Here is a 20,675-nt window from a genome sequence, read left to right as displayed (position 1 = left end):
GTTAGTTTTATTTTAATTTTAGCTTGGGGTTAGTTATGTTATCAGGCATGAATTTGTGATAAATAATCTTCTCACAATTGAGGGAGATTGTTGTGTAAGATATGCCTATACATAACAAGACTAAGTCACTTTGAAAGTCCTAAGAATTAGTTGTATGATAATCTTATTGTATTTTGAATTTGTATTTCTTGAGTCTGTTAAAATGCTAAAGAGATTAGACTGAAAGATTTTTCTATGAACAACCATCAAGCTAAGGAATAAACTCTGGAAGAAGATCAATCCTTATCATGCCTCGAAGAGAAGTATAGAAGTTTGGATTTAAATAATTTTGTTTTGGAAAAATGTTCTAAGTCAGATATCGACAAGTCACATATCAAGGAGTATAGAGATGTATGTCGAGAAGTCAAAAACGACTTGTAGAGAAGTCCAAAGAGATATCGACAAGTCAATCTACTTGTAGAGAAATCAAGATATCGACAAATCAAAAATACTATGTAGAGAATTGGAGATATCAACAAGTCAAAATTTACTTTTAGAGAACCGGAGATATCAATAAGTCAAAATCTACTTGTAGAGAACTGGAGACATCGACAAGTTAAAAGCCTATATGGAGAACTGGGGATATCGACAAGTTAATCTACCTGTAGAAAACTGGAGACCTCGACAAGTCATATTACTTATAGAGAAGTAGAGATATCAATAAGTCATTTTACTTATCGATATGTGACTTCTCTACATAGTAAAAGAGATTTCGACAACAACCTCAAAATTCAGAATACAAACAACTTGAAGATCCAAGATTATTAGTCAAAAAACAATTCTATCACTGAATTGGAAAGTCTACAAATGCAGTTTGAAGAATGCAAGATCAAGGGCCAAGATGAACCTGATAAAAGATGGTCACAAACCTAGTAAATTACACATAGATATGTTGTACTAGAAATAGAAACAGACAAATGAGCTCTAGAAATTGTGTTTGTCTATTTTAGTGCAAGTTCTGTAAACTGTGCATGTTGATTTATAAAATATGTCACTAGTCCTTTGTTTAGAAATAACAAAAATAGATCTAGAAAATCTTGTATTCTCTCAAGAGAAGTAGCCGAGTTCTTATTTTCAAGAATACATATTTGTAGCACAAACAAATTTGATTTAATACAAATCAAGTGAGTTGTTGATAGATTACTTGTGTCTTTACATTCATTCTTTTATCACTGCAAATTCAGTTCGAGCTGTTAAGTTCCAAAAGCCAAAAATACATTTAAATAATCAAGAAAGCAAAAAAAACACATTCACCCTCCCTGTGTTGCACCTCATACCTAACATGTACCTAATTAATTATTATCAAATTTCATTAACATACATGTAATTGGAGCTGTAGACGTACTAAGTTGTATGATATGTTCGTTCATCAACATCATTATGTAATTGTCAAATCTTAACAAAAATTACCACATTCACCACGTCTTCAACCAACACCACATTCTCCACATCTCTATCAAATTATCAGATTTAGATTTAGATTAAAATAAGGGTGTTGTATCAAAATAACCACATTTCTTCTCAAAAGCCAAAATACTCAGTGCATGAAAGTACAATGACTGGGTAAATTCTAAAACAGGGATACTAAAGAGGCATGCCCGAACATAAACCTTGCTCCTGCTTTATTATGGTAGATAAAAGGGAATTAAAACAAACACTAAAATTTCAAGTTCACAATTACGATCCATATTCTGCAATCATTCAAAAGTGGGCAGCTTGAACCAACCTTTTTTAAATCACCGGGTCGAATTCCACTGATTTAGGTACGAAAATCAACAACATAATCCACTGGACGAACAAACTCGTCATATATTACATTTCCCCACTTGTTAACCTGTCATATATCGCATTAGATCAGTAACAACTAACAATCAAGGGTAAATAACTTTATGCTCATCCAAAGGGCTAAGTCTCACATAAGCTTCTGATCATCATAACTAAGCAAACAAAAAATTAACCAAGTTCATTACCTCCGGAAATTAATATAATTAAGCTCCTTCTGACTTTCAGAACCAGTGATAAAATCCTAGTAAAGCTGATCAAATTTTTATGAAGGATTATTTCAAGTACAACCACAACTATTCGTAAACAATACACCACTTAGATTCATTTTGAAAGTAATAGACCAACATACAAGTAGACCCAGAAATTTTTCACACAACACGAAAATTTAGTGTTTGTGTTTACATTTTGAGTACACTACACGAAAAATACACGAACACGAGGTACACGATCGAGATGTAGTGTCAGATTTGTATTTACCCTTTGGGTACACGACACGACACGAGATACACGAAATAAACTATATTTATAATTAAATATGTTTATTTTATAATTATAACAAATATATGTATATTTAACTCTTAGAATAATACATAGTTTTTATAAAGTTTGCAAGTTATAAATAATTTAAATACATAAATTTTATATAATTTTGTAAATTTTTAACTTCAAAATATAATATTATATTTATTTAATTATTTAATTTAATTTATATTTATATTCTATTTTACATGAGGACGGCACGAAAACGGAGGTACACGAACCCTAAATGGGTCGGTTTTGTGTTTGACATTTGAGTACATGACACAAAAATGTAACACAACAATCAGTCCTATGGCCCCTCCTTTCTTCCTAGAGTTCTCCATCCTTTCATCTTGCTCTATTTCAAGCTCATATGTTTTCAGGATGCCATACAGTCTCTCCACAGTGAACTCCTTGTAATCCTGTGAATTTCTCAATGAGACTGTCATTGGCTTCCACTCCTTTGGAAGAGATCTCAGGAACTTGAGGTTAGAGTCTTTTGTTTGATAGACTTTTCCATGCAACTTCAGAGCATTTAGCAGCTTTTAAAATCTACTAAATATATCAGTGAGAAACTCACTATCTTCACAGTAGAAGTGCTCATATTGCTGAATTAGCAACTACATCTTATTCTCCCTTACTTGCTCAGTACCATCACAAATAATCTGGATTGTATCCCAAACCTCTTTGGCTGTTTTACAGTTAATGATGTTATCAAACATATCACCATCAAGTCCATTGAACAATATATTCATGGCCATCTTATCTTTCCTGAATTGCTCAATATCAGGGTTTGACCATTCATGCCTTGGTTTTGGAACATATGGCTCATTGCCAGTTGCAGCTCTCATTGGTACATGAGGACCTCTCTCTATGCAATCCACATAGGCCTCATCTTGGGAAAGAAGATATAGGTGCATCTTCACCTTCCAGTGGTGATAATTATCTTTGTCCAGAAAAAGGAATTTTAACTCCAACATCCTTCTTGTTCATCTTGTTGTTTGTTGTGATCTTTACACTCTTTGTACTTCAAGAGCTTACTCTGATACCAATTGTTATTCCCTAACAATATAACAAGAATTACAGAAGGGGGGTTGAATGTAATTCTGGCTACTTTTTCAAGATTTTAAAAACTGTTCTAACTGAATATATAAGTGTTTGATTTGTAGAGTGCGGAATGAAAGAATTATATAAATTAAAACACAAAGTAATAAAAACACAAGCTTTTAAAACTTTCTGGTAGATTTGAATGTATCCACCAGAGTTATATGAATATCATATATGAATATCAGATGAGAACCCTGTGAAACTTTGAATAGCTCACAACTCATTACAAGTTTGAACAACTAAGACTACAGAGAAATGCTTATATAATACAGCTTGAAAATGTTTCTCTGAAAATGTGTGTGCTTAGTTCGATTGTTGTTCTACTTGATACACTTGGTTTATATATTACCAAGTTTACATGACAATAAGACAAGATAATAAAACAAAACATATCTAGTCTAACTCTATGCTACTTCATTACTCTATTCCAGCATCTTTGAATATCTTCACAATTGCATGGAAATGGTAATGCTTCTTTATTCTCAAAATTCTGTTAAACAGGCTGCCACATTCCTTTTGCAAACACCCAACGCATGTGACTGTGTTGTCATTGTCAACAAATATTTGAATTTGATCATCCATCGGGACTATGCTTGTCATCCGTCGGGAGCTATGTTGATCATCCGGTCGGGAGCTTGGTTGATCATCCGTCAGGAGTCTTTTATGTCACCTGACTCCATCTCATTCAGAATTACAAGACATCTTATATTTATAATTAGTCACCCTATTCTGTATATCCACTAGTAGTCAACATGACTCATATACTCCTACAGAATCTGCACAATGTTGCTTGCAGAAATGTGCTACAATTCTTATTATTACATAAGCTACTCACTCGATGGATGTTAATCTGTCATCCGTTGGGACTGTAAGGTTTATCCGTCGGGACTATATTAGATCATCCGTCGAGTGCTACAAAATTTACTAAGTTAAATCAACTAAGGTATTTTTTTAACTTATCATCAAGTTCACAACATATTCCTTATAGAAATCTTATTGAATGCGTTGTTATCAAGGTTGTTATTCGTGCCAATCTTTTTGGGATGTTAGTGTGTTATGTTTTGATATTTTTATGTGTTCTCTTACGGGTCTCGGTAAGTTTTCTGAGAAGAATTTATATGGTATATTGGGAGATCTATAAGACTCGCATCGGATCTGGGACGGTGGTGGATATTGCAATAACTCACCTTTCACAACAAAAAATGTTCATATTTTTGAGATATCTTTTGCTCCAATATCAGTTGATGGAAGTGATAGTTCTCAATATTGGGTTACTGATGATGCTTATGTGAAGGTTAATATTGTGATGTTACTAGTTTTACAATTGGTGTAAGTTGGATTGCTCGAGATGTCATTGTAATACTTTTTACAATGAAAAATTTGAATATTGTATGTGTCAAGCGATTTGAAAATAAATCGACTATTTGTTTAGCTTGTTTTTTGTTTCACAATTAGATTAGTTCAAAGGTTTGTTATGACTGTGTTACAATATTTTATTATATCTTTCGCTTGTTCATTAAAAAAATAAATTAATATGAATGAAAATGAGTGACGTTTTTTGTTAAATTGATTTACAATTTCTATGATAGAATTTACAATTTCTATTATATTATATTCATCACATATAATATTTTTCTTCTTATTATTATTATGCAAAATTGCTTACAAATAATATGGGAAATAATCGAATTATAGTAAGGTGAAGCCATGTCATATGTGGTTTAATGGATCGTTCAGTCAAGTATTTTTTGTCAACTCGTCAAGAAGAATATAGACTCGTTCAGATTAATAAATTTTCTAACAAATAACCCGAATAACAGAATTAGGAGTCGTCTAGTTCAACTTCGTTCATTTATAAATAAATGGACTATATTAAAAGTTTTCCACTTTTATATTTTTCAATTTTGTTCAATTTTTCTCAATTCTCATTTCTAAGAAAATAATAGGAAAATGAGAAAATATGTTGATGATACTACACCTTTTGTAAATAAGTGAATTGTAGAAAACATGTTCAACTCAACACAATTTTAATTTCCAAATTTCACAATTTCTTTTTTTTACTAAGCTAAATTTCACAAGTTTGTGTATCTTAAAGTAAATAACTCTTAAATAAAATTTATTATTAAAAGTACATAAAAATTACAATATATTTTGTAAAATATTTGTTATAATTTCTATTTTAATAACGTGATTTCAATTACAAAGAAAAAGTTAATTGAAAATATTAAAAATTAATTTAATAAAGAGGGTTTGAATAACGATAAAAAGACCCAGTTCTTGCATTTTTTATTTTTCCAAACCTAGAAAATCTTCTTCGTATAAGTGCATGAAATTAACAAAAGACCTATTACTTGTTCACTACACTTTTTTGAAATGTAGTTACAAATCATAACTCCTTAATTTTCAATTTTTAATTTACAAAAAGGTTAATTTCAACACATTTTCATTTTTTCTATTTCCATAAAATACTTTTCTGAAAAATTGTAGAAATAAACAACTCCAAACTTGTAATTTCAATCATGATTAGTAATCCGCTCGTATCTTGTAATAGAATGAGTCCAAAACTAAAATAGGATGACAAATTATTTTAGCCCAAACAGTGTTGAAGCCCACTTCTAGAACCATTCAGCCCATACCGTGGGCTACAACCACGCGACATTGTAGTATATATAGAATAAGTTTGTGAGAACAGGGTTTGTGGTCTTAATCATCACTCCGCCGCGGGTAGCTTTGTCCTTTTCAATATCGGTGATCTTCTGTACTAGGTATGTGGTAATATTTAATTGATTTTATATTACTAGATTAATTGATCTTCCCATTTCTTCATTAGCCATATTTCTTAAAATTATTTGATGTTCCCATTCTTCCTTCCCATTTTGAACAGATCTGGATCTTGATCCGTGGGATGTCATTGGAGTAATTAACTTTTTATCACCAAATTAAGATCTCCGTGGTCGCATGCGTGGACATACCTATATAACTTTACTTTTTAAATAGATCATCATTCGATACTTTCTAGGGAGGATAATGATTACAATTGTAGAATTTTTCGGTAACAGCTTGTACAGGTATGATGTCTAGATCAATCTTGAAATTGTATCAATTGTAATTTCTAATTTAGCAAAAAAAAAAAATTAGAAAAAAAATCCAGTGTATGATAAAGATTTAAATACTTTACTAAAACCTTCACCGAGCTCAAACACAACACGAACAAATCGTGCATGTAGCTCTCGTGTCCAATGTAGGCGAGGCTTACCCAATTAAAATAATGAACAATCTAACTGGACAACTTGAACCTCCTCTTCATCTCTTTGCATTGCTACGGTGCCGACCTTTACTATTCTCGCTGTTGCCACACAATTGGATCACCCAACCCTTGATTCAAGTGCTGCACATGGGGGCTTGATGATAGTGGGGCTAGATGATAGTGCTGCATATGGGGAGCTTGATGATAAAATGATTCAAACAATTGGCATTTTATCATCAAGTTCCACATGTGCAACACAAGCCCCCTGTGCAACACTTGAATCAAAGATTGGGTGACTTAATTGTGTTGTAACAGTGAGGAAAGTAAAAGCGAGCACCACAACAAGAACAGAGAGATGGAGAGGAGGTTTAAATCTTCCAGTTAGACCGTTCGTTGTTTTGATTTAGTAAGCCTCACCTACAATGGACACGTGAGCTATATGTGCTATTTCGTGCGGTCTCTGAGTTTGGTGGAAGTTTTAGTAAGTTCTTTAAATTTGTTTCATGAATTGGATTTCATCATTTTAAGCACTTATTATATGTGCTAAATTTATACCCGATACATTTGGTGTGTTTCAGTAGTCACCTGGCTGCTGCATGTCCCAATTAGAAGTGATACGTGAAACTTAACAAGTACCACTTGAGGAATCAACTCAATTATTATGGTTGTTGACTACATGTAGTGGGAATTTTATAATTGAACTCATAGTGGAATTTATTCCATTGGGATCAATAAACCACAAGAATATGATGCCTCTGGTTTTAGTAATTCCATATGCAGAGATAAATTATACAAGTATAACTTCACAACTAAGAGCCCAATTTAACGCAGGTTGTAAATCACAATATAATTGACATTGATTCGGCTGTTGAGTATGCTATTATAACTGGTGTCAAGGTTCATATACAACTACAACCGAGCCCTGGTATTGGCATTCTAAAATTAGAGGCATCAATATTTTTGTGGTATATAAATCGGTATGTAGATCCCAAGAGAACAAAATCCACTACATTTTTAATTGTATTCTCACTACATGCAATGGACAATCAAAATAATGAAGCTAATTCTTCTGGTGGTACTAGTCAGACATATTTCTTTTAATAAATTCATTGGTAATATGTTATATGAATCAATTGATACTGTTGCGGAAACTATATGGAGTCATGATATTCTTCAGTAAGGCTCCTTCTAACCCTCAAAGAAAGTATTGTATCCATGTTCGAATTATATTATCAGTTGATGGAAGTGATAGTTCTCAATATTGGGTTACTGATGATGCTTATGTGAAGGTTAATTGTTATGTTACTAGTTTCACAATTGGTGTAAGTTGGATTGCTCGAGATGTCATTGTAATAGTTTTTACATTGAAAATTTTGAATATTGTATGTGTCAAGCTATATGAAAATAAATTGACTATATGTTTAGCTTTTTTTTTTGTTTCACAATTAGATTAATTCAAAGGTCTGTTATGAATGTGTTACAATATTTTATTTTATCTTTCGCTTGTTCGTTAAAAAAATAAATTAATCTGAAAGAAAATGAATGACATTTTTTGTTAAATTGATTTACAATTTCTATGATAGAATTTACAATTTCTATTATATTATATTTATCGCATATAATATTTTTTTTGTATTGTTATCTTACACCAATAAAATGATATATAGATATCATCTATAAAAGTGTATGAATAATTATAATATTTCTTTAATAATATTAATAATAATAATATTATTATTAATATTAATAATATTTTTCTTCTTCTTATTATTATTATATAAAATTGCTTATAAATAATACGGGAAATAATCGAATTATAATAAGGTGAAGCCATGTCGTTTGTGGTTTAATGGATCGTTCAGTCAAGTATTTTTTATCAACTCATCAAGAAGAATATAGACTCGTTCAGATTATTAAATTTTCTAACAAAAAACCTGAATAACAGAAGGGTGAAGAACCAAAATGCCCACCATTTGGGAAAATCTGCCCAAAATACTTATTGGTGGGATGTTTCGCCTTTTTTACCCACTGAATACGCATGTGGGGGATGCAGATCCAGTTTTTAAAATTTTAACAAAGACTACGCATGTTCAACATGCGTATTCACTTTTTGTTTTTTTTGTGAATACGCATGTTCAACATGCGTATTCTTTGTAAAACAAAAAGTGAATACGCATGTTGAACATGCATATTCTTTGTTAAAATTTAAAAGGCTGAATACGCATCCTTAAAATGCGTATTTCATGGATATTTTGGGCGGTTCGCGCGCATCTGGGCATTTTGGGCAGTTGAAAGTGAAAAGTGGTGTATTTCGGACATTCTTTCATAACAGAATTAACAGTCGTCTAGTTCAACTTCGTTCGTATATAAATAAATGGACTTTACTAAAAAGTTTTCCACTTTTCTACTTCTAAATTTTGTTCAATTTTTCTCAATTCTTATTTCTAAGAAAATAATAAAAAACTGAGAAAATTTGTTGATGATGCTACACCTTTTGTAAACAAGTGAATTGCAGAGAACATGTTCAATTCAAATCAATTTTTATTCCAAATTTCACAATTTCTTTTTTTACTAAGCTAAATTTCACAAGTTTGTTTATATTAAAGTACATAACTCTTAAATAAAAATTTATTATAAAAAGTACATAAAAATTCTAATATATTTTGTAAAATATTTATTAATTACTATTTTAATAACGTGATTTCAATTACAAAAAAACAAGTTAATTGAAAATATTAAAAATTAATTTAATAAAGAGGGTTTGAATACCGATAAAAAGACCCAGTTCTTGCATTTTTTATTTTTCCAAACCTAAAAAATCTTCTTTATATAAGTGCATGAAATTAACAAAAGACCCATTACTTGTTCACTACACTTTTTTTAAATTTAGTTACAAATCGGAACTCCTTAGTTTTCAATTTTCAATTTACAAAAAGTTTAAGTTCAATACATTTTCATTTTTTCTGTTTCCACACAATATTTTTCTAAAAAATTGTAGAAATAAACAACTCTAAACTTATATTTTCAATCATGATCAATAATCCGCTTGTTTCTTGTGATAGAATGTGTCTGAAACTCAAAGAGAATGATAAATTATTTTAGCCCAAATAGTGCTGAAGCCAAATTCTAGAACCATTCGGCCCATACCATGGGCCACAACCCCGCGACACTGTAGTATAAATAGAATAAGTTTGTGAGAACAGGGTTTGTGGTCTTCATCATCACTCCGCCGCAGGTAGCTTTGTCCTTTCCAAAATCAATGATCTTCTATACTAGGTATGTGGTAATATTTAATTGATTTCATTTTACTAGATTAATTGATCTTCTCATTTCTTCGTTGGTCATATTTCTTAAAATTATTTGATGTTCCCATTCTTCCTTCCCATTTTGAACAGATCTGGATCTTGATCCGTGGGATGTCATAAGAGTAATTAACTTTTATCAGCAAATTAAGATCTCCGTGGTCGCATGCGTGGACATACCTATATATCTTTACTTTTTAAATAGATCATCATTTGATACTTTCTAAGTAGAATAATGATTACAATTGTAGAATTTTTCGGTAGCAGCTTGTACAAGTATGATGTCTAGATCAATCTTAAAATTGTATCAATTATAATTTCTAATTTAGCAAATAAAAAAATTAGAAAAAAAATGCAGTGTATGAGAAAGATTTAAATACTTTACTAAAACCTTCACCGAGATCAAACACAACACGAACAAATCATGCGTGTAGCTCTCGTGTTCAGTGTAGGCGAAGTTTACCCAGTTAAAATAATGAACGATCTAACCGGATAACTTGAACCTCCTCTTCAGCTCTTTGCTCTTGCTACGGTTCCAACCTTTACTTTTCTCGCTGTTGCCACACAATTGGGTCACCCAACCCTTGATTCAAGTGCTGTACAGGGGGCTTGATGATAGTGCTGCACATTGGGAGCTTGATGATAAAATGGTTCAAACAATTGGCACTTTATGATCAAGCTCCCCATGTGCAACACTATCATCAAGCCCCTTGTGCAACACTTGAATCAAAGGTTGGGTGACCCAATTGTGTTGCAACAGCGGGAATAGTACAAGCGAGCACCGCAATAAGAACAGAGAGCTGAAGAGGAGGTTCAGATCTTCTAGTTAGACCATTCGTTGTTTTGACTAAGTAAGTCTCACCTACAATGGACACATGAGCTATATATGCTATTTCGTGTTGTCTCTGAGTTTGGTGGAAGTTTTAGTAAGTTCTTTAAATTTGTCTCGTGCATTGGATTTAATCATTTTTAGCACTTATTACATGTGCTACGCTTATACCCGATGCATTTGGTGTGTTTCACCTGGCTGCTGCTGCATGTCCCCATTAGAACTGATACGTGAAACTTGACAAGTACCACTTGAGGAATTAACTCAATTATTATGGTTGTTGACTTGCATATAACGGGGATTTTATAATTGAACTCATAGTGGAATTTATTCCACTAGGATCAATAAACTACAAGAATATGATGCCTCTGGTTTTAGTAATTCCATATGCAGAGATAAATTATACAAGTATAACTTCACAACTAAGAGCCCAATTTAACGCAGGTTGTAAATCATGATATAATTGACGTTGATTCGGCTGTTGAGTATGCTATTCTAACCAGTGTCAAGGTTCATATTTCTAGGTTCATATACAACTACAACCCAGCCCTGGTATTGGTATACTAAAATTAGAGGCATCAATATTTTTGTGGTATATAGATCCCCAGCGAACAAAATCCACTACATTTTCAACTGTATTCTCACTACATGCAATGAACAATCCTTGCAATGAAGCTAATTCCTCTGGGAGTACTAGTCAGGCATATTTCTTTTAATAAATTCATTTGTAATATGTTATAGGAATCAATTGATACTGCTGCGGAAACTGTAGGGAGTCATGATATTCTTCAGTAAGGCTCCTTCTAACCCTCAAAGAAAGTATTGTATCCATGTTCGAATTATATTATCAGTTGATGGAAGTGATAGTTCTCAATATGGGGTTATTGATGATGGTTATGTGAAGGTTAATTGTGATGTTACTAGTTTCACAATTGGTGTAAGTTGGATTGCTCGAGATGTCCATGTAATACTTTTTACATTGAAAATTTTGAATATTGTATGTGTTAAGCGATTTGAAATTGAATCGTCTATTTGTTTAGCTTGTTTTTTGTTTCACAATTAGATTAATTCAAAGGTCTGTTATGACTGTGTTACAATATTTTATTATATCTTTCGCTTGTTCGTAAAAAAAAATTAATATGAATAAAAATGAGTGACATTTTTTGTTAAATTGATTTACAATTTCTATTATAGAATTTACAATTTCTATTATATTATATTTATCACATATAATATTTTTATAAAAGTGTATGATATATGGCTTTCTGGTGGGAATACGAAAGGGACACAGAGAGGGGGTGTCGTTGGTTTTGGTAGAGGAAGCAATTCTCGACAACGCCATTATCCTCTTTAAAATCTTTCCCTTCTTCCTCATTTATATTGAGTGACCTGTTGGATTTCTTGAGTTCCTTTTCTCTCAAAAGCCTCTCCAGTCTCGTCCTCAAAAGCCTCTCTAGACAACCTAATTGAACAAATTAAACCTAATTGAAAAAACAAACCTAATTGAACAAATTAAACCAAATTGAACAAACAAACCTAATTGAACAAACAAACCTATTCATAAATTAGGGTTTCTCGTAGATGGGGTTTGATTAATTGAAGGTGTTCTTTAATTTGGGGTTTAATTGAGACCCTATATACTTGCAATCAACTGATATGTTGTGTGTGTGAGAGAGAGAGATGGAAGGGAGAGATAGAGAGGGAGAGAAGCAGAGAGATGGAAGAGAGAGAGAGAAAGAACCAGAGAGAACAGAGAGAGCTCAGAGAGAGAGAGAGTAAGAGAGAGCAGAGAGAGTGATAGTGAGAGAGAGAGACAAGAAAAAGAATTAGAGGGAAAACATGTTTTTTTTGTTAAGGGGGGAATATTTGGGGAATAAAGGGGGGAAAGTTTCTGCGTGTTTTTTTAATTTTTTTAAGTTAACCATCGACAACGGTTGTAAAATACAACCGATGTCTATAAAACAAAGACATCGATTATATAGAAAATCGATGTCTAACTAACGTTTCTCATTTTAAAAAAAAACTATAGACAACAGTTATTTTCTCGACCGATGTCTAATATAAGCAGTAACATCGGTTTTAAAATAACCGATGTCTAAAAGCGGCTTGCACAAGTATGATGTCTAGATCAATCTTGAAATTGTATCAATTATAATTTCTAATTTAGCAAATAAAAAAATTAGAAAAAAAATACAGTATATGAGAAAGATTTAAATACTTTACTAAAACCTTCACCGAGTTCAAACACAACACGAACAAATCGTTTGTGTAGCTCTCGTGTCCAGTGTAGGCGAGGCTTACCCAGTTAAAATAATGAATGATCTAACTGGACAACTTGAACCTCCTCTTCAGTTGTTTGCTCTTGCTATGGTTCCAACCTTTACTGTTCTCGCTGTTACCACACAATTGGGTCACCCAACCTTTGATTCAAGTGCTGCACAGGGGGGCTTGATGATAGTGCTGCACATTGGGAGCTTGATGATAAAATGGTTTAAACAATTGGCACTTTATGATCAAGCTCCCCATCGTGCAACACTATCATCAAGCCCCTTGTGCAATACTTGAATCAAAGGTTGGGTGACCCAATTGTGTTACAACAGCAGGAATAGTAAAAGCGAGCACCGCAATAAGAACAGAGAGCTGAAGAGGAGGTTCAAATCTTCTAGGTAGACCATTCGTTGTTTTGACTAAGTAAGCCTAACCTACAATGGACACATGAGCTATATGTGCTATTTCGTGTTGTCTCTGAGTTTGGTGGAAGTTTTAGTAAGTTCTTTAAATTTTTCTCGTGCATTGGATTTAATCATTTTTAGCACTTATTACATGTGCTACGCTTATACCCGATGCATTTGGTGTGTTTCACCTAGCTGCTGTTGCATGTCCCAATTAGAAGTGATACGCGAAACTTGACAAGTACCACTTGAGGAATTAACTCAATTATTATGGTTGTTGACTACATTTAATGGGGATTTTATAATTGAACTCATAGTGGACTTTATTCCATTGGGATCAATAAACTACAAGAATATGATGCCTCTGGTTTTAGTAATGCCATATGCAGAGATAAATTATACAAGTATACCTTCACAACTAAGAGCCCAATTTAACGCAGGTTGTAAATCACGATATAATTGACATTGATTCGGCTGTTGAGTATGTTATTCTAACTGGTGTCAAGGTTCATATTTCTAGGTTCATATACAACTACAACCCAGCCCTGGTATTGGCATACTAAAATTAGAGGCATCAATATTTTTGTGGTATATAGATCGGTATGTAGATCCCCAGAGAGCCAAATCCACTACATTTTCAATTGTATTCTTACTACATGCAATGAACAATCCAAGCAATGAATCTAATTCCTCTGGGAGTACTAGTCAGGCATATTTCTTTTAATAAATTCATTGGTAATATGTTATAGGAATCAATTGATACTGCTGCAAAAACTGTAGGGAGTCATGATATTCTTCAGTAAGGCTCCTTTGATCCCTCAAAGAAAGTATTGTATCCATGTTCGAATTATATTATCAGTTGATGGAAGTGATAGTTCTCAATATTGGGTTATTGATGATGGTTATGTGAAGGTTAATTGTGATGTTACTAGTTTCACAATTGGTGTAACTTGGATTGCTCGAGATGTCATTGTTTCAACTCCTAGCTTGATTATTTTTTCTTTAACTCTTATAAATTAATGATTTTTTCTTATCTACAATAAAATATTAAAAATATATCTAACTCAAATTTAATTTAATAGAAACTTTAGTTAATCTTGAAACCAGACAAATTCATCTTTTTTAAATTGTTAACTCCTACATATATAAATTGAAAAGTTTCGATAAATTAAATTAAAAAATTTTATAATATTAAAATTTAAGCTAGTAATTAAAGTACATATGTCACAATATACTTGGGGTTGATCATTTGAAATATCTAAATGAAAATTTGGAAATACATCAAAATGAAAGAAGAAGTTTGAAGAACTAATTATTTAAAAGGTAAAAGTTTGAGATTCACCAAATGTAGGCATTCAATCAAAACACCATTTGAGGTCCATCAAACAAGAAATTCAGGGTTCAACCATTTTTTTTAAGCAAAAACTTTCAATTTTATTGATTATCAATGTCAATTACATCAATCAAAAAGGAGCATTCCTTAGAATCAGACATGGAACTAGCTTCTCTAGCAATCATGTGAGCCGCTACGTTCGCTGATCATCTTACAAAATAAACACTACCATCTGTCCTTAACAATCTCTAAACATTCTTGAATTATTTCTCCAAAATATGAGAAGTCGTCTCTCCTTTTCCTTCGCATTGCATGCACTACCATCTGTGAATCTAATTCCATACATACATTATTCACCTTTGTGTTCTCTTAGAATTCATTAACGAAACTTTCTGATTACTCAATTGTCTTGAACAAACACTAGAATACTTACTTTGTATTTCAACATCTAATTCAATTGTTTACACAATGAAAGAAACACTTAAGCATCACTGATTAGTACTTACTAATTACAAGATCCTAGAACATTAGATCTCGTGAAAGAGATGACTACTATCTGTGAGAGAGAAAGGAGAGAGAGATCGAGAGTTTTTGAGAGATTGAGAGAGACATCTTGATTCACTAACTCATACTTGTTTTCTCTATTCTACATTTGTATTTAATTGACTATAATAATGATCTGTCACGTGAGCTGGAGATCAAGGTAGTTATTTTTATAACTAACTGTGAGAATTAATCCTCTGTGTGCTGGTGCTCAGTTTTACCATGTTCCTTAGCACCAGTTTTATCATCCCCCCCTTAAACCTGGCTGGCAATCAGTCATGCCAAGTTTGGTGAGAAGTGTGTTGAACTGAGCAGATGGAAGCACCTTGGTAAGAGTATCAGCAATCTGCAATTTAGTAGGAATGTAGGCCAGTTGTAACAGACCTTCCATCACTTTATCTCTAGTAAAGTGAATGTCTATTTCTATATGCTTAGTCCGTTCATGTTCAACTGGATTCTTAGCTATACAAATAGCACTCTGGTTATCACAGTTCAATGTTACTAGTGCAAGATTCTTGATTCCCAGCTCTTCTAATAAACGCACTAGCCAAGTGATTTCTGCTGCTGCACTGGACATGGCTCGATATTCAGCCTCGGAAGAACTCCTGGAAATAGTGCTTTGCTTTTTAGCTTTTTAGATTTCCAGCTGATTGGTGCTTTGCCAAGTAACATCATGTACCCCGTAATTGACCGTCTTGTGTTGACATACGCTCCCCAGTCCGATTCTGAATATCCTTGCAATGTAAGAGTAGCTCCAGTATTAAGTAATATACCTTGATGAACAGTAGAAGCCACATACTTCAAAACATGTTGTAAAGCCTTAAAATGTGCTTCTCTAGGTGTCTGTAAAAACTTACTGAGGTGTTGTACTGTAAATGCCAAATCAGGACGAGTATGAGTTAGAAAGTTTAACTTCCCAACTAAACACCTATATAGAGTTGGATCAGCAAATGGTTCGCCTTCATCAGCCTGTAATTTCAAGTTTAAAGGCAATGGTGTCACTACAGTCTTGTATTCAACAATACCAGCTTCTAACAATAATTCCTTAGCAAACTTTGTTTGAGATAATGTTATTTCATCACACCTGTATCCAACTTCAATGCCAAGAAAAAAACTAAGTTGTCCCAGATCCTTGATGCTGAAAATATCATTTAAATGTTGCTTTAAATCTTGTACTCCAGTAGCATCACTACTATATCAACCTGACCAAGAGCATTATATCTCAGGAACAAAGAGTAATCATTCTTAGACTGTATGAAACCCTTATGCTTGAGTGCCCCGACCAACTTGGAAAACCATTGACTGGAAGTCTGTTTCAAACCGTACAAGGATTTGACAAGTTTGCATACTAGATTTAAAGGATTTTCCAATCCATCTGGTACCAGCATGTAAACTTCTTCACAAAGGTCACCGTGTAGAAACACGTTATTGACGGCCAACTGAGATAATGATCAATTGTTATGTGCAGCAACAACAATGAGACATCGAATAGTGGCCATTTTCACAACTGGAGAAAAAGTCTCTAAGAAGTCTATACCCCATTTTTGATTATACCCTTTCGCTACTAAACGTGCCTTAAACCTTTCAACAGTCCCATTGGCCTTGAGTTTAATTTTGTAAACCCACTTACACCCTATGGCCTTCTTGCCAACTGGTAATGGAACCAGGTTCCAGGTATGATTTTTATGCAAGGCATCAAGTTCCTTGTGCATGGCATCAACCCATCTAGGGTCTTAAGACGCTTCTAAATAAGTTCTTGGTTCTACTAAAGTATCAGTTTGTGCAACAAAACTGAAAATTGAAGTTGGTAAATGATGATAGAAAACCAGATTGCACCAATGATCAACTGGAGAAGTGTCTGGTACATGACTAATGTTGCAAATGTAATCTTTATAGATGTCAGGTGGTTTAACTATTCTGGTACTTCTTCTTAACACATTATCAGTATGTAGAGTTGTGTAAGTAGAAGAAGTACTATCATGCTGAGATATGTCATCAAATGGAATAGAGGAATAAGATGGAATGTTATCAGATGGAGGAGAAGAATCATGAAAATAATTTGTGTGAATGAAAATAGATGGGAGTTCATCATGAATAAAAGGTGAATAATTTGTTTGCACAGGCAAGAAAATTGCAGGTGGGGGTGCGGTAGATTTTAAATGAAAAGGAATGTGTTGCTCATGAAAAATAACATCTCTAGAAACAGATATAACTAGAGTGTCCAAGTTAAGTACCTTGTAGCCTTTCTGATTAGGTGGATAGCTAATAAAAGCATGTGGCTGGGCCCTTGCATCAAATTTGGACCTATTAGCTTTTGGTGTACAAACAAAGCACAAACATCCAAAAACCCTCAAGTAATCAAGATCTGGTGGTTCATCAAATAATCTCTCATAAGGACTGACAAAGTTAAGTGCTTGTAGTGGCATTCTATTAATCAGGTGAGCTGCACAAAGTACACACTCTCCCTAGAACTGTTGTGGTAGCTTTGATTGAAAAAATAAAGCTCTCGATGTTTCTAATAAATGTCTGTGTTTCCTCTCCACAACACAATTCCGTTGTGGAGTGTAAACACAAGTTCTCTGATGTACAATACCCTGTTTATGATAAAAGGATTTTAATTCCCCTTTACATAGTTCCATAGCATTATCAGTTCTGATAATTTGAACATCTTGCTTAAACTGCTTCTTGATATAAGCAATGAAATTCTGTAGTAAAATCACAATCTCAGATTTGAACTTCATCAAGAATACCCATGTCATCCTTGTAAAATCATCCACAATTATCATGAAGTATTTACATCCATTATGATCACTAAATCTATTAGGACCCCATGTGTCTACATAAATCAACTGAAAAGCAACAATACTTTTGCTAACACTAGTAGGAAAGGAATTTCTAGTTTGTTTAGACAATGGACAAATTTGACAGATGCCATCCAAACCACATGATTTCTGAGAGAATATATTTCCAACATGATGAAGCAAGGATATTGGCATGTGCCCAAGTCTGAGGTGCCATAGTTTTGTTTTATTAACAATGCTGTCATGAGAAGAAAAAGAAGCTTTGCAGGCTGAAATTGGAGCTGAGATTGAAGGGAGAACTGCAGAAGTGCTAGATCCATGATCTTTGTCATCTTCTAGATAATAAAGTCCATTCTTGAAACTACCAAGAAGTTGTGGCCTCATTAAAGGACCTTGTAAGAAACAATCACTGTTAGTGCATGTAACAGTACAACTCATATCTCTGCAAATTTTTGGTATAGAGACCAAATTAAATTTGAATTCTGGAACATAGAGTACATCCTTGAAAACTATATCATGATTCAATTCCACAACTCCACTTTTATCAATTCTGACTTGTTTACCATTTGGAATAGTAATAAAACTATCTGCTCCATGCATTTTCTCATGAGATTTAAATAGAGAGAGATCACAACACATGTGATCAGTAGCTCCACTGTCTACTATCCATTTAGTTCCAGAAGATGAGACAAAGCAAAATTTACCTGCCATGTTAGCTGATTTTCTTCCATCTGAGTCATCATCCAGAAATTTTTCTTTCCCAATCAATTTAAGAATTTGCTGATATTATGCAGCTGTGAATGAGACATTATCAAGTGGGTCTTTATGTGGTTCTTCATCAGAAATTTGAACAACAGCTGCCTGTCTCTTATCATTTCTTCCATTAGGTGGATATCCATGTAGCTTGTAACACCTCTGCATGGTATGACCTGTCATTTTACAATGATCACAGAAAAAAGAATTTGTTCTTCTTGTATCTCCAAAGTTGTGTCTATTTTGAGTATTTTGTGACTTGAACCTATCTTCAAAGTTTCTTCTAGAACCAAAAGCCATTGTATCCTCAGAATTAGCTTGAGAAATATTAACATTTTGATACAGTCTCTTGTGACTTTCTTCCTGTAAGAGTAACCTGTAAGCTTGAGAAATTGAAGGTAATGGACTCATAAGTAGAATGTTTCCTCTTATAATTTCAAACCCTTCATTCAGTTTCATCAGAAATTCCACTAGTCTCCTGTCCTCTTGAGATTTCACCAACTTCTTGTTGATCTCACATGTACAATTTGTACATCCACATATTGGTAGAGGATCCAGAGAATCTAACTGATGCCAGAGCATCTTCATTTTAGTATAGTATCCTGATATGTTCTCAGAACCTTGCCTAATTTCAAACAAAGATTGTTGCAATGAGAACAACATTGTTCCTGAAGCTGTCCCATATCTCTCTTCTAAATTCAACCATATTTCTCTTACTGTCTTGAAATACAGTACACTCCTAGCAATATTCTGATCTAAGACTCCTAACATCCAAGATATCATCATAGAATTGCATCTTTCCCATGCTCTCAAAGTGGAACCAGCAGTAATAGGTTTTGTTATAGAACCATCAACAAAGCCTGTTTTGTTCTTAGCAGATAAACTAATCAACATTGATTATTTCCAATCAGCAAATCCATTTCCATCAAACTTCACGGAAACAAGCTTCATACCAGGATTATCCGAAGGATGAAGATGAAAAGGTTAACTAGAATTTTGAGAAGGATCTAACTCTAATTCAGTATTTTGTGTATCTGCCATTTCTAACTTGCAGTTTTGATAAAACAACCAGAATTATCTTCGATTTTGAGAAACAAAGTTTTATCGTTATAACAACCAGAATCTCAATCAAGAACAATTGTTGAGATTAACAAGAATTTAGAAAGATTTGACCAACTACTGTCGAATCAGATTATCAACAATATCAAATATCATTAACAAAAAATTATCGATAATAAACAACTAATATACATATATAACACTCTGTAATCGAAATCAACGAAAAATGTGCAGATAACGATCTGTAATCAATACTTCAAGAAATGAGCACAATCGCAACGGAATCACAAACAAGAACACTTACTCGATACAGAATCGTAACTCGGTGCTCTGATACCATCTTAGAATTCATCGACGAAACTTTCTGATTACTCAATTGTCTTGAAGAAACACTAGAATATTTACTTTGTATTTCAACATCTAATTCAATTGTTTACACACTGAAATAAAACTTAAGCATCACTGATTACTACTTACTAATTACAAGATCTTAGAACATTAGATCTCGTGAATGAGATGACTACTATCTGTGAGAGAGAAAGGAGAGAGAGATCGAGAGTTTTTGAGAGATTGAGAGAGACATCTTGATTCACTAACTCATACTTGTTTTCTCTATTCTACATTTGTATTTGATTGACTATCATGATGATCTGTCATGTGAGCTGGAGATCAAGGTAGTTATTTTT

The 20,675-nt window shown here is 33.2% G+C and overlaps 1 protein-coding gene across 1 annotated transcript; it reads right to left on the bottom strand.

Moving 5' to 3' along the window:
• Nucleotides 1–18,963: 18,963 nt before the first annotated feature.
• LOC141666334 (uncharacterized) lies at nt 18,964–19,824 on the bottom strand. Its single transcript, XM_074472323.1, has one exon. It carries the CDS (start codon nt 19,822–19,824, stop codon nt 18,964–18,966), a length of 861 nt encoding a protein of 286 aa, XP_074328424.1.
• Between the last annotated feature and the right edge of the window lie 851 nt (nt 19,825–20,675).

The sequence above is a fragment of the Apium graveolens genome, chromosome 6 (assembly GCF_009905375.1).
Source record: "Apium graveolens cultivar Ventura chromosome 6, ASM990537v1, whole genome shotgun sequence".
Lineage (NCBI taxonomy): Eukaryota > Viridiplantae > Streptophyta > Magnoliopsida > Apiales > Apiaceae > Apium > Apium graveolens.
The sequence above is the reverse complement of the archived record's forward strand: the minus strand, read 5'-3'. Positions and strand labels throughout refer to the sequence as shown.